General features: G+C 37.6%; 1 protein-coding gene across 1 annotated transcript in view; it reads left to right on the top strand.

Annotated features, from left to right (window-relative positions):
• FARSB (phenylalanyl-tRNA synthetase subunit beta) overlaps positions 1-17,626 on the top strand; it is a 96,368-nt gene that overhangs the window by 19,962 nt on the left and 58,780 nt on the right. The window contains exons 3-8 of the mRNA XM_069104521.1: positions 3,005-3,060; positions 6,646-6,800; positions 9,059-9,131; positions 9,709-9,824; positions 12,687-12,837; positions 16,223-16,331. Of these exons, the coding sequence (XP_068960622.1) occupies positions 3,005-3,060; positions 6,646-6,800; positions 9,059-9,131; positions 9,709-9,824; positions 12,687-12,837; positions 16,223-16,331 (660 nt within the window). The remainder of the gene's footprint in view (positions 1-3,004; positions 3,061-6,645; positions 6,801-9,058; positions 9,132-9,708; positions 9,825-12,686; positions 12,838-16,222; positions 16,332-17,626) is intronic.

Raw genomic sequence — 17,626 nt, 5'->3', positions numbered from 1 at the left:
TGGCCTTGATTGGCCGGGCCTGGGGTGGGGGGAAGGGCAGGGGTCATATCTCTATAATTTTTGCGCATTGCTTTCTGTAAGTTCTCTTTGGAAGATCTAGTGAGTGTCCTGGAACAAAGCTCTTCCTCTTGTTCTTTTTGGAGATAGGGTGGCATTTGACCTGTGCATCCATTTCCCTTTAGTCTCTCTCTTTCTGGTCATTCTTGCCTCTGATAATGTCTTTTTGGATGCCAATGAGGAACCCCCTCCTCCTCCCCCCCCCCCCCGCAGAGGGGTGTGTTACATGTTATATGTAACACAAAAGAAACACAAAACATAAAACATAAAAGAATGGCTATGTAGTTTCATCATTCGTCTTTGGGAAAATACACTGTGTTTAAATGGATCTTCATCATGGAGAGAATATTGGTCATGGTATTGTTAGGAGAATATCGATGTTAAAGAGGTTGACTTTTCTGGTGGTGGACAGTTTGGGATGAGCCCAGGCATCAAGACTGTAGGTTGATAGATCCATTTGATGTTACCCATTTTCCTACATGATGTTATTATTTATCTTGGGTTTTGTTGGCAGGACAATGTGGTAGGGTGAATTTCACAGATTTTGTTTTGTTTTGTTTTTCATTGTTTCAGAGTTTAATGAAGTGAGGGAACTGTTATCTGTAGATTGGAGTGTTTGGAGAATCTCACTTTGACATTTTTTTTTGTTTGGAGCTGATTTACCTTCCTTAACAAGCGGTGGATATCTTTGATGAATTTTTGAACCACTCAGTTGAAACGGCTCCCTTGACTTCAGTATTCAGTGAATTTTTGAACAATGGACTTGTGCTTGAGATTTTGATAATAATTATAATAATTTCTATAATAATAGCACTTTGATGTTCTCAGAGTGCTTTGCAAATATTGCCTGATTTTTATCCTCAGAACAGTTCTATGAGGAGGGGGTGCTTATGATTGTTCCCCTTTTCCAGATGAGGAAACAGGTTAAGTGACTTACCCAGGGTAACACAGCTAGCACTCGCCTGAGACCAAATTTGAACTTATAGTCATCCTGACTCCAAGCCCAGTGCTCTATCGCTGCCTACTATTTGTGATAGGTATCTTACCTAATAGTCTTAAAGTTTACATTTTTCTCCACTGGCAAATACTTTCTTGAAGTCACTGAGCATAGTCGTGTTTTCTGTTTTTGTCACCTTTAAGTCAGATGTGTCATCATAGATGTGATCTGCTGTAGAAAGCAGTCTCCCAGAGGCGTCCAGGTGGCACAGTGAGTAAGAGGCTGGCCCCAGAGTCGGGAGACCTGGGATTGGTTCTGGGCTCAGATACTTAACATCCACACAAAACAACTGGCTCTGTAATCTTGAGCAAGATACTTGACCCCGGTTGCTTAAAAAAAAAAGAAAAGAAAGCAGTCTCCCCACCCACCCACCCACCCCAAATCTGTTTCCTTCTCATGCTTTCAGTATATGTCTCCTAACTGTTCTCATGAGGATCTATAGAAATGAGAAATCTGGCATTGGGGTTAGTTGTTGCAGCTATCTTTTCAGGCCTCGTTTTTCTTTTCTAAAATACTTTCCGTGATATTTTCAATTCAATATGTAGTTTTTTCTTCTTCAGAATGACTTGAGGAGAATCAGCCCAGGATACTTTTAAAATTGGAATGCTGCAAGCACAGGTCCTCCCACTTGTCCTGATACTTTCCATTCCTGGTCTCATGTACATCAGGTACAGAGACTGGTAAAATTCAGATATGGTGGTCCCGCCGTTTTTGTTTGCATAAAGAGGTCACTATAAAAATTCTGACAGAGCTTTTCCATTTTGTGGCTTCTGGTTCCCTCTATCCTTGTGATGACCTGGTTTAGCCAACTCTCCTGCCAAGCTTTCTTTTGCAGGCTCTGTGAAGGCAGTGTGGCACTGGGGAAGGAGCACTGGATTTAGAATCCCAGAACCTGGAGTCAGATCCTGCCTTTTAATTCTTGTTGCCTGTGTGACCTGGCCAAGTCATGGGAGCTCTCTGGGCTTGAGTTTCCCTATCTATCCATAATAAAATGTTTGGGTTAAATATTTCCTCTAAGGTACTTCTAGTTATAATTCTCTGATCTGATCATCCTTTTCTTCTCACTTGTGTGACTATTTCATGAGACATTTTGATTAAATATCTCCAGGAAATAATAATAGTTAATGTTGTTCTTTTATCCATTTCCCATTTTGGGGAGTGAGTTTATATAGGACTGGTTGAAGCTCCTCTAATCCTAAATAATGTTGTCATTCTAGCTTTATCCTTTCTTTTGATTTGTTTTACCTTTTGACTTTTACTGTTAGCTGATGGTCTGGCTGCCTTGCAGACTGCTGATTTTGAAGTGATGGCTTCAGCAATAACTAGTCAGTCCTTGCCTGTTACAAATAAAGTCATTTACTATTTGCCATCTCCACCTTTTAGTTCTTTTATTCAAAAAAGTGTTTATGACACACAAGTGTGAGTCTTCTGCATTTGAACTTACAAACCTTTGGCTTCTTTCATTTATCATTCCCAAACCATATTTTCCAACATAATTTTTGCCATCCTTCCCTGAGCCCACTTTTCTCCCTTACACCAATAAGTATTAAAAATATGTATCCGTAGGGGTGGCTAGGTGGTGCAGTGAATAGAGCACCAGCCCTGGAGTCAGGAGGACCTGAGTTAAAATCTGGCCTCAGACACTTACTGGCTGTGAGACTTTGGGCAAGTCACTTAACCCCAATTGCCCTCAAAAAAAAAAAGCAAAAAAAATATGTATCAGTTTAATTTGGAGGATTTTGTTATATAATTTATTTACTTTTCATCCCCTGCACAAAATGTTTATTTTCTTCATAGCTTTCTGCTTATGCACATTGGGATATTATGATGGGGTGACGATATATCCCATGAAATATTTTTTGTTGACTCTGTATGTATAATACATCACTCTGTTAATATTTTAATTTGTTTTAAACTGACCAAAATTGAGCAATTTTTTTTTCCTTTTAGCTGATGAAGAATTTGATGAACTGTGCTTCGAATTTGGTTTGGAGCTTGATGAAATCGTATGTATTAGGAGTGTTTTGTCTTCTATTTTGTCTCCTTACAACAAACTTATTTTGAGGGGTATGATGTACTTCATCTTTGTCTCCCTGGATTTAGTGTATAGATTTACCACTTTAACCCATTCAAATGATATGTGTATTCTAAGTAATGACTTCGAATTGTTTTTTTTTTTGTCTCTGTTTTTGTCATTATCTAAGGGAACTTGAATATTAAATGTCGTAGTCCATATATTCAGTGGTCTCTTTGTAAAATGATTGTAGAAGCTGTGGGTGTGTAATTTATGAAAATGTTTAATGATCTCTTAACAGCATGCTGACAGTAAGAATAATATGCCTGCAGTGTGGCATGTTTGTGTAATATACTAATCTTAGTAACAACACATTGTGCTCATATAAGAGACCAGATGGTGTGATGGGAAGAGGGCTGGATTGAGAGATACCTGGTTCCATTGCCACAGGCTGCCATTTCTGTGACCTTGGGCAAGTCCTATGACTTCTATGAGCCCCAGTTGCCTTCTCTACAAAATGGGAATGATACCCATAGAAATTTGTGACAGGATTCTAAGAACAGATGATAAAATAGAAGATAAGTGCTCTGAAAACTTAAAAGTGTTATATGTTGTTATAGATACTTTATCTGATTACAGTTTAAAAGTGTTACACAATTTTTTAAGAGCTAGCCAACTCAAGTCAACAAGCATTTATTGAAATTTCATAAAGTGCCAGGCCTGTGCTAAGTGGCTGAGAACACAAAGAAAGGCAAAAAGATAGCCTCTGCTCTTAAGGAGTTTACATACTAACAGGGGAGACTACATGTAGACAACTGGGTAGATCCAACATGTCTTGAGAGTAGTGAAGGAAGACCTTCTGGGAGGGAGTAACTTCAGCAGTTGGGGAGACAGGGAGAGGCCTGAAGTAGGGGTGTTTGAACTCATTCTTGAAGTCAGGAAAACGAAGAGGAGGAGAGGAAAGCTTTCCAGTTATAGCGGGAGGCTAGTGCCCTGGCATAGGAGGGAAGATCCTGCAAGTAGGCCAGTAATGCAGGAATGTAGAGTGGTTAGAGGAGAATGAAGTGTAAGAAAACCAGAAGGAGCAAGGGGCAGGTGGTGAAGAGCTTTAAATGACAAACAGAAGAGTTTATTTGGATTTTTCATGAAGCAAAATTTCAATCTGACATTTTCGAAATTGTGTCTTTTTAATTAACTATTAAATTTCATCACTTTTTCAAATTTTTAAGTTCAAATTCCTATCTTTTCCAAGGTTCCCGTTTTTTAAAAAATCCTTTCTTTCACTTTTATATGTCTTGAAATCCTACCTCTGCTTGGGAAATGATTAAAAATACTTTTTTTATTCATTACTTAAGTAACTTTGTACTCCTTTAATTTGTTTTTATTTTCCTCTGTTCTTAGCATATCATTCTGCAGCCTTCTCTGTAATTGGTTTTAATAAACTTTGGAGTTGTGCTTTCAAAAGCCCCAGGCACAGCATTGTATTGACCTTTTTGGGGCCGATTAGTGTGGATTAGCAACCCTTAAAGGAAAAATAAATGAAGCTCAGTTCCCATATATATGATAAGTTATTCTTATTATATAATTGGGAAATTTTTAACAAATCAGAGTAGAATACAGTATTAAAAAATATAGTGCAACATATGTAATGTTAATTTGTTGCTTTCAAAGTCATTATGTAGCTGTAGGGAATTTGAGGCCGTTGGCCAAGAGCTCTTGCTTTGCTTGAATAATCCATCCAGGTCAGCCTGTGTGTGTCAGAGATGGGACTTGAACTCAGGCCTTCCTGGCTCTCTGTCCACATGTGATAGTACTGCTCCATCATCCAACAGTAGAGTCTTAATTCTTAACTGGTTATTAAAATCTGGGAATCAGAAATCATCATTGATGAGGCTCTGAAAATTTTGTATAGGATTCGTCAGGTAGGTACAAAGCATTGTATAGTTTGTGTTTATATTTTATCTCAACGATTAAGTTTCATGAATGGACAGCCAAGGTTTCTAGGCAATTTAAAGTTAAAACTTTTTGTCGAAACTTTTTCTTTTAGTTGCTTTTGATGATAGTTTTTCTTAAAGTTGGTACATGCTTCATTGCCTCAGTAAGCAGAAAATATACTGAATTTCATCGGATGTTTTGTGATGATTTGTACCCATTGATATAAACCTCTTCTGATTTTCTGTAATGCAACCTCCCTCTCAGATATGCAGGTGGAGAGGGCTTTTTGTCCCTGCGCTGCTAGCCACAGGCTTACCGTTTATAAGTCATATCTCCAGTCTGCTATTTTCCACATTCTCCTTTTGTTTGTTTTGTTTCTTAAATCTCCCACACCCTTGCTGATTCTCACCTTGATGCTTGCCTGCCTTGGTTTTTTATAGTCATTGTCAGTCAGTGATATTTTGATCTGGTTAGTAAACTAATGATTTTTTTTATATGCCTTTCATAATCTTTGCAGTTATGACTATTTTTGGCTATTTTTGTTGATACTCATCTTTGAAAACTTTTTCAGGGATTTGTGGATGCCATAATATCTCTCAAATCTCTCCATTTAAGACCTCATAGATACCAATATTATAATGACCTTTAGCAGACCTTCCCATTTCTACTTTGTCCTTTTATTGCATCCTTCATGTTGCCACCAGACTAAAATTTTTCATGCATAGTTCTAGGTATAGCACTCATTTTAATTTTTATTATTTTTTTTTAAAGCAATTGGGGTTAAGTAACTTGCTCAAGGTTACATGGCCAGTTATTTCTGGGTGTGGTGCTAAGTATCTGGGCCCAGATTTGATCCCCCAGGTCATCCCGACACTGGGGGCCGGTGCTCTTACTCGCTGAGCCACCTGGCAGCTCCTAGCACTCATTTTTATAACACCTTTACTGGCCCTTTTTTAATATAAGTAAACTTTAAACTTCTTTGCCTGTCATTCAAAGTCCTCCATGGCCTGGCTACTACCCTACTATTCCAACTTTATTTCATATTACTATCCTCTGAATACTTGACACTTCAGCTAAATTGGACTACTCACTCCCCAACAAACGTACACTGTGTTTCTTCTGCCTCCAAACCTATTATCTATACTTGGAATGCCCTCTTTCCTCTTCTGTATTTGTTGAATTCCTCACCATACTTTAAAGTCCAATTTGAAAAGAGCCTTCCTGCTCCACTCAGTGGATAATGGTCCCCACATAGTGACTGGAATAGCATTTTGTTCATAACTAGATGATTTATGTACTATAATTATAATTGTCTGTGTAGTTGTCCAGTATAGTCCATTGTACTCTTAAGTTCCAGGAGGCAGTGATCATTTTTTACTTTACTTTGTATTTCCCCAGTGCCTGCTAGGATATCAGTGCACATGTTTGTTGAAGTAAATTTGTTGACTTCAATAAGGGAGTGTATGTATGTTGATTTAGCTGGGAATAATGTTTAATGTTTGAGTACCCATGAAGTGTTAGGTGCTGTATTGAACAGAGACTGACAAATAATTCCTTTTCTGGGAGACTTGGCATAGTGCTCTATAAAGGATTACATTTATTCAGTTGTAATGGATGCAGTTTTTGTGTTGTGTTCTTTTAGACTTCCGAAAAGGAAATTATAAGTAAAGAACAAGGAGATGAAAGGGCAGAGGGTGCCTCTGATGTCATTCTCTACAAAATTGATGTCCCTGCCAACAGATATGATCTCCTTTGTCTGGAAGGATTGGTTCGAGGGCTTCAGGTTTTTAAGGAAAGGTAAGGTAACATTTTTATCACTAAATGTTATAAAATGTTCTGCCTTCTTTGTTGGTAGAGATCATGTTGCTTTGTCATTATTAGCTACTGCATTTATGCTTTAGGAAAATCATGTGGAGATTTTAAAATGTTAGTTTTTTGTATATTCAGAAGCTTTTGGTGAATAGAATTTAGATTAATATGCATACAGATTTGCTTTATGTAGTAAAGGCTGCTCTGGTTGTAGCCTTTTGAAAATTTGTCCTATTGATGTCATGAATGTCTTGAGTATCTTTTTAAATGATTATGGTTAATGAAAATGTAGTTTGAAAACATTATTTTTCCTTAAAAGATACATGTGATTTATCTTAATAATCCAAATGAAACATTTCTTTTTAAGGAAAATATTTTTAGTTTTGGGATTTTTGTATTTAATACATGGAGTAGAGCACTATTTCTTGTAAAGACATGTGTACTCCTTGCACATATTTTTACTATATACAAATATCTTTAATTCATGCTGTTCTTCCAGGCTCGGTCATAGGCTGAGGATCTTATCTGATCCCATAGATTCAATTATTATCTTTATGCAGATGATGGCCATGGCTGTACTTTCATCCCTAATCTCTCTTCTGAACTATAGTTTCCTATTGCCAGTAGCCTGTGGGTGCTGACTGAATGCTTATGGAGTTTAATTTTTTTAATTTCTCCAGCTGGATGTGTCATTGACATCTCAAATTCACCATGTCTAAAATGGAGCTCATTTTTCTTCTTCCCTCATCCTACTTTGCCTCCAAACTGTGTGTTCTGTTGTGGGTATCAGTATGCCTCTAGTCCCACAAATTCATAACCTAGAATCATCTTTGATCCCTTCTCTCCTTTCCTTTCCCCACCATAGCCAATCAGTTGGCAAGTCTTACCGAGATTCTCCCTCTGCCTCTTGACTCTATTCCCTTCCCTCCACTCATGACTATTGTATGGTCTATTACAGTAGCTGCTTAATTGAGCTTCCTGATTGTGGGCTCTCTCCTTTCCAACCCTTCTCCATATATATACCAAATTAACATTGCTAAGTTACAGACAGGTCTGACCATGCCTGACCCCATTTAAAAAAAAATAAAAAAACTTCATTGGCTCCCTTTTTGTCTCTAGGATGGAATATAAACTCCTCAGCCTGTCATTGAAAACCTTCCCAATCTGGTTCTCACCTACAGGATTTATTTCATATTATTTCCTTTTACCTACTCTGTTCTAACCAAACTGGCCTGCTCTTCCCTGAAATCAGCTTCACATTTCTTGGCCCAATGCCTTCACCAGGCTGGTCTCTCACATCTTCAGTGGATAGTCTTTCCTTTGTCTTTCAGAAGTCTTAGCTTCGTCTTAGCTTAGGTACTGCCTTCTAATCAAAGCCTTTCCTGATCTGTTCATTTGATAGTGTTTTCTTATTAAATTGGCTTATATTTATCTGTCTACATACATGCAATCTCCAGTAGACTATAGGGTCCTTAAGGACAAGGGCTTTTTGGTTTTTGTCTTTTGTCCTCAGTTTATTCTCACAATACTGCAGTAAGATATACCTTTGGGCAGATATTACCAGTCTCAGTTAATAGGGGCCTAGCTTTTTAGCAGATGGAGACATTAAGACACAGAGAAATGAAGGGATTTGACAAAGTTATATCCCAGGTGAGAAAAAGGCCACATTAGAATCTAAAACTACACTGCATCCATTGTCCTTTCTTTGTTAGGAAATGGCCTGATAAGAAGATCAAATAGACTCTCCCTATAGCCTAGCTCAGGGGTGGGGACCCTGGGGCCTCAATGCCATATATATATATATAATACAATGTAGCCTAGCATAATAATATTTTAAAAAATAGAACTTGGAGATGTTTTATAGGATATTTAGATTATGTTTGTGACCTAAAGATAGACACACACACACACACACACACACACACACACACACCACACATATGTATATGTGTGTGTATATAAATATATATGTATATATAAATAAATATGTAATGTAACATAGCATATATAACTACAAGTTTATGGGTTAGGAGAATAAGTACAAGTGGGTAAAATAATCAGCTAAAAAAATAAAATAAAATAAAAAACTTAGAAATGGAGCTTTGTAGCTTAGATGTTTATAGTTTTCATATTCATATTTAAAGTCACTTCCAATTCTGAAGTATTTTCATATACAGGATGGTATATTCTTATGCACTGACATGTTTAGATCTATTGTAAATGAATTTGCTTCTGTTTTATTTTAGGATAAAAGCTCCAAGATACAAACGGATAAAACCTAATAATGGGCAGATCCAGAGGTTGATTGTCACTGAAGAGGTATCAAGGCTTGTACCTTGTTTCTCAGTTCGTCAAGTACCTTTCTTTCATGTTTGATATACCAGGTAGAAGGAAGAATGAAGAAGAACCTACCTTACTCATCCTATCTATCAAATGTAGATGTTTGCTGATCATTCACTGTATGCTTAAAGTTAATCTATTGCTATAACCATGAACAAAGTATAAATGATGAGCCCTTCCTCCAAAATTGACTTTAGAAATACAGTATTTCAGAATAAAATTTGAGGCACAGTGCCCCAAACGTGAACCATACATAACACTGAAAAGAATGGAAATATGAGTGTTTTCTATTAACATTGTTGTTTTTCTAAAAACCATTGAGTATTGGCAAAATGCCTTCTCTCTCCAGATCTTCAGTGATGAAAATACTTATATTTTTGATCCAGAAAAATTTATTTTATTTAAGTGTCATTTAGTGGGCACTAAGTACTTTTTGGTTAGTTGCTTGATTTGATTGGAATGTGAATTTATAAAGCTTAAGGCACAATCAGGCCTCTATGATGAATTTTTACCAAAAAACATTTTGTGTCATCTCTTCTGATTTCGTAAATTTCAGACTGCCCAAGTCCGTCCTTATGCTGTAGCAGCAGTTCTTCGAAACATAAAATTTTCCAGAGCTCGATATGACAGCTTCATTGAACTTCAGGAGAAATTACATCAGAACATCTGCAGGTTTGTTTTCACAAGCAAACTTTAGAATAGATGGTAATGATTACTTTAGTGCTTTAAGGATTTGTGATTTTTTTTTTCTTAGTTCTTGCTCCACAGATGCAAATTTCAGTTGCTCCTTCCCTTTGTTCCTGTCCTTTTGAATTGTTGAGGCTGAAAGAAACCCCCCATTTAGGGGTCAGCCTTCTGTTAATGAACCTTATCCAATTTAGATGGGACAGTCATTGCATTACATAAAGACAGGTGATTGCCAGGCTCTTTCACAGTGTCTTTCCAGCTTTGTCAGATCTGCTAGAGTTCATTTGTGCTTTGCTGACAGAATTTTTTAGAAGCAGACTGATCTCCACATTTTGAGGAGGATATGACAATAACTAGGCTTGAAGTTGTGTTGCATCCAATAAGGACAAATACTGTTATATACAGCATAGGCATGAAGAAATTAAGAACAGTATCTTTGAACATTAGAGATGACTATTTTTAAATGTTATTACAAACTTTACTAGCATCTGATACTTAGAATATGTCTGTGATTCATATTAACATTGAGTTATAGTAAAGGGTATTAAGAGAAATTTAAGTTAATCTTTCTATTTTACAAAAAGTCATGGATTCTCTTAAATCCAATATATATAATAACATATAATAAATCAATATATAATAATATGATGCATACTACATATATGTTAAATATTGTGCTCTGTGAGCCTCTTGCCAAGCTTTCTCCCCTTCCTACAGTCCACACTAGTCTAGCCAAACTCACTTTCTGCTCTTCCTCACAGGTGGCACACATGGGTAGCAGAGGCCTGGAAACTTTTTATTGGATGACTTCCCTTGCTAGGTGGTTTTAATTATTAGAGTGACCTGTTGCCCATAGAGTTACTCCTACTCTTACATAGGGTTATTCTCTAAATCATTCTGTCTTTAGCAAAGTATCCTTCATGTCACAAAATAATAATAGAATTATATATTTTGTATGGAATTCACTTTCGAGATTCCAGATACGAGTCAAACAGAGTTACTTTACATAAAAATAGAAACTTTTTTATTCATTTGCCAGAATGCTAGTTAGGTAAAGCATGAAAAGGAATGTAACCTCTAACATATATATACACTACTTTAAAGACTAGTCTTTGGCACAGTTCTGTTTTCTGATCATTTAATAATTGTAATTGCTAGTATTTACATAGTGCTTTTTGGTTTTGCAGAATGCTTTGCAAATTTTAACCTTACAAAGTCCTGGGAGGTGGATCCCCATTTTGTTAGGATTATTATGATCCCCATTTTATAGTTTAGGCACCAGTGAAGTACTTACCCAAGGTCCCATGGCTAGTAAGTATCTGAGGCTGGATTTGGATTCAGATCTTCCTGATTCAGACTTCCTGAGAGTTATTTATGAGACATCCAGTTTGAAATGTCCATTGGGCAGTTAGTGATATGGGACTGGAGCTCAGAAAAGAGATTAGGTTTGTTCATTTTGATCTGGGAATCATTTTCTTAGAGAGTCAAACCTGTTGGAGCTAGTGAAATTGCCAAGTGACAGAGTGTGCATGAGAGGAAGCCTTCGGTTGATCTACAGTTAGGGGAAGGGGGATCTGATAATGGATGATGAGGTAGCAAAAGAGACAGAGGGGTTAGACAGCCAAGAAGAGAAGCTGGAAAGAGTAATGGTAAGAAAACCCCAAGAAGAGGAAGTATCTCAGACTTTCCCTCTTTTAAACTTCCATATTACTGTTCTTCCTGGTTGTCCAGGTTCACAGCCTAGGTGTTACCCTCAGCTCCTCACTCTCACCTACCATATCCAGGCTGTTGCCAAGTCCTGTCAATTCTGCCTTTGTACTGTTTCTTATGTTCTCTCCTCCTCTCCTCTGCCATGCCTCTTCATCACCTTATACCTGATCTCTCCCACTCCAACCCATCTTCCACTCAGCTGTCAGGCTAATCTTCCTAACATGCATTGCTTTCTCCCTTTCACCTCCAGGATCAAATACAGAATCTGTTGTTTAGTATTCAGAGCCCTTCAAAGCCTAGTCTAATCTCCCTTTCTGGTCTAGGTTCACCTTGTGCAGTCTCCCAAACCCCCTTCATGTGCTCCTCCATCCAGTGGTGCTGGCACCCTTGTTCCATGCACAGGATACTCCATCACTACGCTCTAGACCTTCTTGCATGCCTGGAATGCTCTCCTTCCTCATCTCCCCTTCTGGTTTTCCCTCATTTTCTTCCAAGTCCTAACTTAATCTATAGGCAGCCTTCCCCAGTGCCTCTTAATTCTGGTTCCTTTCCTCCATCATTTAATTCCTGCTTATCCCATATATCCTTATTTGTATGTATTTGCTTGTTTCCCCCATTAGATTGTGAAAATATGTGCCCCTCTTTGAGGGTGAGGACTGCCTTTTGCCTGTCTTTGCTTCCCTAGTGCTTAGTGCTGTCCCTGGCATATAATGGGCAATTAATAAATGCTTATTCACTGACCAGTAGGGGAGATAAAAGACTCAAGGGCATGGGGATGAACAGAGAGAATGTACCTCATAATAATATTGTGTTTTAGAAGTCATAGTAGAAAAAGAAAAGTACCAGTTACACAGTGAAATAGGAAATGTGTGGAGATTGCCTAGGGAGGTGATCTGTATCATTACATTTGGAAGCCACTAGATGTTTGGATTTATACTTTACTCCAGCAACTGAAAACTATCAAGTAGTTATTCCAGACAATTGATTCTAGTGTTGCCATTTTTACTTTCCGTATTCTGTTTCTAGCTTTAGAATCCTCTTTCATGAATTGTAACTTCATTGGAAATACAGCTACAGAATAACTTGAAGTAGAGTGGTATCATCTCTAATCATCTTATTTAATTTGTGATTTTTTAGGAAAAGAGCCTTGGTTGCTATTGGGACTCATGATCTGAATACTATTTCAGGACCATTTACTTATACAGCTAGGCCTCCTTCAGATATTAAATTCAGGGCACTAAACCAGACAAAGGAACACACAGCTTGTGAACTGATGGATTTATATAAGGTAAGTGTCATCTTTCTGATCTCCACAGAAATAATTTTGGAATCCTGACTAATGAAAGTAGTTGTTTTCATTTCTTAAAAAATAAAACAAAATCATGCTACTTAATTTTGTTTTTGACACAACAGATTTTATAGATACAGGCAGGGAGGTGGTGCTTTGGATAGGGTACTAGACCTGGATTCTATCTATATCTATAGGATATATCTATATATATCTATATCAATAGGAGACCCTATCAGGAGTATGGAGTCAGGAAATTCAAATTTCCTGGGGTTCAAATCCAACCTTAGATACTTAGTAGCTGTATGACTCTGTACAAGTCTCTTAACCTCTATTTGCCTTAGTCTCTGCAACTGTAAAGTGGAATTATAAAGTACCTACCCCCTGATGTTGTCGTGAGAACCAAATGAGATAACATTTGTAAAGAATTTTACACTGTACCTGGCAACATCGTAAGCAGTACTTGTTTCCTTCCTTCCTTTCTTCCTTTCCAACAGACACTCCTGTAAAAAATGTTCCCTGAAAAAGTTAGTATATTGATTGTTAATGGACAGGAGGAATGAGGGATGTCTCCTTTAACTTTTACACGATCCTATCACGCACCATTGTATATGACCAGAGTTTTGTTGTTGCCTCTCCATGTTGATTTTGTAGTCATTGTGTATATTATTCTCTTGGCTTCACTTTGAATTGCTTCTTTTTTTTTTTTTTCTGGAGGGAGGAGGGCAGGGCAGTTGGGGTTAAGTGACTTGCCCAAGGTCACATGGCTAGTTTTTTGTGTTAAGTGTCTGAGTCCGGATATGAACTCAGGTCCTCCTGACTCCAGGGCTGGTGCTCTATTCATTGCACCACCTAGCTGCCCCTGAATCACTTTTTTTTTTTGGAGGGCAATTGGGGTTAAGTAACATGCCCAAGGTTACATGGCTAGGTTTTTTGTGTGTCCGAGGCTGGAACCAAATTCAGGTCCTCCTGACTCCAGGGCCAGTGCTTTACTCACTGTGCCACCTAGCCTCCCCAAATGATTTTTTTTTTTTTTTGCTTTTTGGAGGGCAATTGGGGTTAAGTGACTTGCCCAAGGTTACAAGGCTAGTAAGTGTGTCAAGTATCTGAGGCTGGATTTGAACTCAGGTCCTGCTGACTCTGGAGCTGGTGCTCTATTCACTGCACCACCTAGCCACCCCTCTGAATCACTTCTTAAGGGTCTTTTCATGGTTCTTGGAATTCTTCATATTTGTAATTCCAATATATACCATGTCATATTCTATAATTTGGCAAGCCATTCCCCATATTTTTTCCAGCTTTTTGTTGTCACAAACAGTGCTATAGACATTTCTGTATATTTGAAGCTTTTCTTGCTGTCATTTAACCTCCTTGGCATATGGTCAGTCCACAGGTATTTTTTAATCACTTAGCAAAGCATGTGCTGGGTACTATGCTAAGTATAATGCCAATGTTGGAATCTGTCTTATGCCATTCCACAGTATTTTCCAGAATGATTAAACCAGTGCACATTTCTATCACGAGTGAATTAATATTCCTGCAACAATGAGTTTTCCCATATTTTAGCATCTTTGCTAGTTTGATGGGTATGAAGTCATCCTTCAAGGTTGTTTTAATTTGTATTTATTTTATTTGTTATTTTGAACATTTAAAACATTGGCTTACTGTTGTATTTATTTTGAAAACTGGCAATTTCCTTTGACCACTTATGTTTGAAAAAATGTTTTTCCTTTCTAAATTATTCGTTTAAATAAAATTTGTTTTATTAGTAATCGTTTATTCAGCATAATTACTGTATTAATTGCTATTTATTGCTTCAGGGTCAGCCCTAAGTAAATTTCTATTATAACATTCAAATTTGGGGATGATAAAGTTGGGCAGATATAGAAGCAGCTTTAACTGGACTATTTTGGTAGGAACACTTTTCTAACACATTTTCTAACCATTTTCTAACCATTGGTATCAGGGAGGTCAGCACTGGATATCAATGGATAAGAATCTATTTAGATGGAGGCAAAAATTGTGATCTTAATTCTGTCAATCATACAGAAATTCATTAAGTATTTTCTCTGTGCCACATGTTGTACTAAGTGCTTGGGATCCACAGACAAGCAAAAACTAGCCCCAGCTCTTACAGAACACACATTCCTGCAGATTGTAGTCACGTGGTCTCATGCATTCTCGGCTCCCTCATCCATAAAATGAAAGGTGTGAATCGGCCATTCCATCTTATCTGAGAGGAGCGTTGATGTGAACTATTCATCATCCACATTCTTTGCCTCAGGTTTTAAGTGGGTAGCTGTTACTTCTTCTACCCTTTCAAGAAAAGATCGTTATTCTTCAGTGTAATTAAAGATTCCTTCACTTTAACAAATTAACGTTTTCAGATTAATTTTATTTTCCACTGAAATGATCTTTTCAAGAATCTTAAGTTCATGAAAATATAACATTGACCTTCCTTACACTGAACTCTTTTTTCCTCTTAATTAGACCCCTGGCTTCTACCCAATGCCAGTGCAAATCAGTACCAGCTCTGTCACTTAGGTAGCTGCCTATAACATTAAATGACTTGGCCCAGGTCATGCAGTCAGTATGTGTCAGAAGTGCGACTTGAACCCATATCTTTTTGTCTCTGGAGCCAGCCACTATCCACCTGGTCACGGTGTTTCTCACTGTTTCTTTTACTGTGAGAAGAAGTGTGACTCTGAGCCTAAAGTTGCTCAGTTTCACAAATTAAAAAATCATTGTATGGATTATTGAGTCACTGTGCTGAGCAGTGGACTTGGTTTGAAAAATGCTGAGTGTTATGAGAATTTCTTTTTTAATTCTCCTAATATTAATTGTGGCTGGTTAGCCCAGTTGGTTACAACACTGGGCAAATGAGGCTAAGGTCTCAAGTTCAATCTTACTTTTGATCATTTAGCATCATTCTATTTTACAGCTGCAGAACTTCCAGCCAGGAACCTGAGTCTAGTCCTGGTTCTACCAGGAACCTTTGGCAAATTATTTCATCTCTCTGAACCTGTTCCTTATCTGCAAAATGAAAGAATTGGGAGAGGTGATCTCTGCCTCCCTTCTCCTGGCAGCTATGTTGAAAATTCATGTTTGAATTATGAAAAAGATCAGGGAAAAGAGTGTTGCTGAATTAATGCAAATCTATTTTCCCTGCTGGAAAAGCATTCTCAAAACCTCCCAATGGAGGAACTGTGTATAAGGAATATAACACATTTAGTTTAAGTTAAATAAATATAAATTAGAACTTTCTGTAATTTATGGCTTTTATACTTGCATTTCCCACTTCTCTCCCGTATTTCAGAAAGAGACTAGTGAACTTCTTAAGTAATGTAAATAATGGGCAAATGCCATTGTTCCTTTATTTTTTCAGACTGATAACCATCTAAAACATTTCTTGCACATTATTGAAAATAAGCCCTTGTACCCAGTTATCTATGACAGCAATGGTGTGGTCCTTTCAATGCCTCCAATCATCAATGGTGAGTGTATTCTGCTTCTTTTTCTTTTCTCTCCTAGCTTTGAATTAGTGTGAGTTGGGCATCTTCAGCCTCCCCATTCTTTAGTCACTTGATTTCTTGGTGGCCCAAAGGCAGCTTTCTGTCCTCCAGATGTTAACCTTTAACCTTCTCTTTAAGAAAACCAGCCAATATTTTTCCTCAGTAACAACTAGTTGTTTATTTCCACTTGTTCTGATATTTGATTGTGAGATTATAATCCATTGTCATGAAAGGTGCTGCTTGGCAGTATTGGGTTTAACAATATTATTCATAGCCTAGCAAAGCCATTTCATTTTGTGGTAAATAAAGCTATAACTAAGGTGGGTTTTGACCAGAAATTGTTATGGTGGTTAGATTATCATAGACTGTATCATTTGTTGTTATCCCAAAGGTCCTTCATTTGGTATTGTTTTCCCGAAAATCCAAATTTACTCTCATTTGATGACATAAATTAATTTGAGTCAGCTAATTCTGAGGGCTTTTACTGATATAATGGGCTCTCATTTATCCTCCCCAGTGGTGGTTAGCATTAACCCTGATAATCCCTTATCAGAGTGTATGACATCTGCCTAATTCTGGGAATTAACAGGAGTACTGATGACAGTACTAGAAAGAACCTAAACAATATTACCAATGGTTAATTATGATGTCCTGGGCAAGAAGCTCAAGACCAGAGGGGATACAAGTTGTGTTTTCTTCACTGATGCCCATTGAAGGCAAGGGGTGCAGAAGACAAAAATTAATTTTAAATGGAACAGCTGCTTAAGAAGGTGGTATCTGAGAAGGGAATTTGTATTTCTGGACTGTAGCTTAAAAATAGAGAGATGGCAGGTTACTGGCCAGAAATGGAGTAAAAGCCCAGTAAAGGTTAAGACTATATTTGCAAATCTAAGCAAAAGGGCTTTAAACTAAAAAGGGGAGGAGGAAGACTGTCAATGTGCATCTCCCTAATGTATATCCCTAGTGTATCTCCCTAGCCAGAGAGAAGAACTACTTGGAAGAAGAGTAGCAGTTGGAACACCCAGAAATTTGCAAGAAACAAAATCCAAGGAAGGAGTCAATATTGAAAACCTATGACCCCAGATGTCTCTACACAGATGCCCCAGGCAGCATGCAGGAAGAACTGGAGGCCCTAATTCTTTTTTTTTTTTTAAAGCAATTGGGGTTAAGTAACTTGTTCAAGGTTACACGGCCAGTTATTTCTGGGTGTGGTGCTAAGTATCTGAGTCCAGATTTGATCCCAGGTCATCCCGACACTGGGGCCGGTGCTCTTACTC

The sequence above is a fragment of the Petaurus breviceps genome, unplaced genomic scaffold (genome assembly GCF_028583685.1).
Source record: "Petaurus breviceps papuanus isolate PSGF00001 unplaced genomic scaffold, PetGlider_PUasm1.0 688, whole genome shotgun sequence".
Classification (NCBI taxonomy): Eukaryota; Metazoa; Chordata; class Mammalia; order Diprotodontia; family Petauridae; genus Petaurus; species Petaurus breviceps.
The sequence above is the reverse complement of the archived record's forward strand: the minus strand, read 5'-3'. Positions and strand labels throughout refer to the sequence as shown.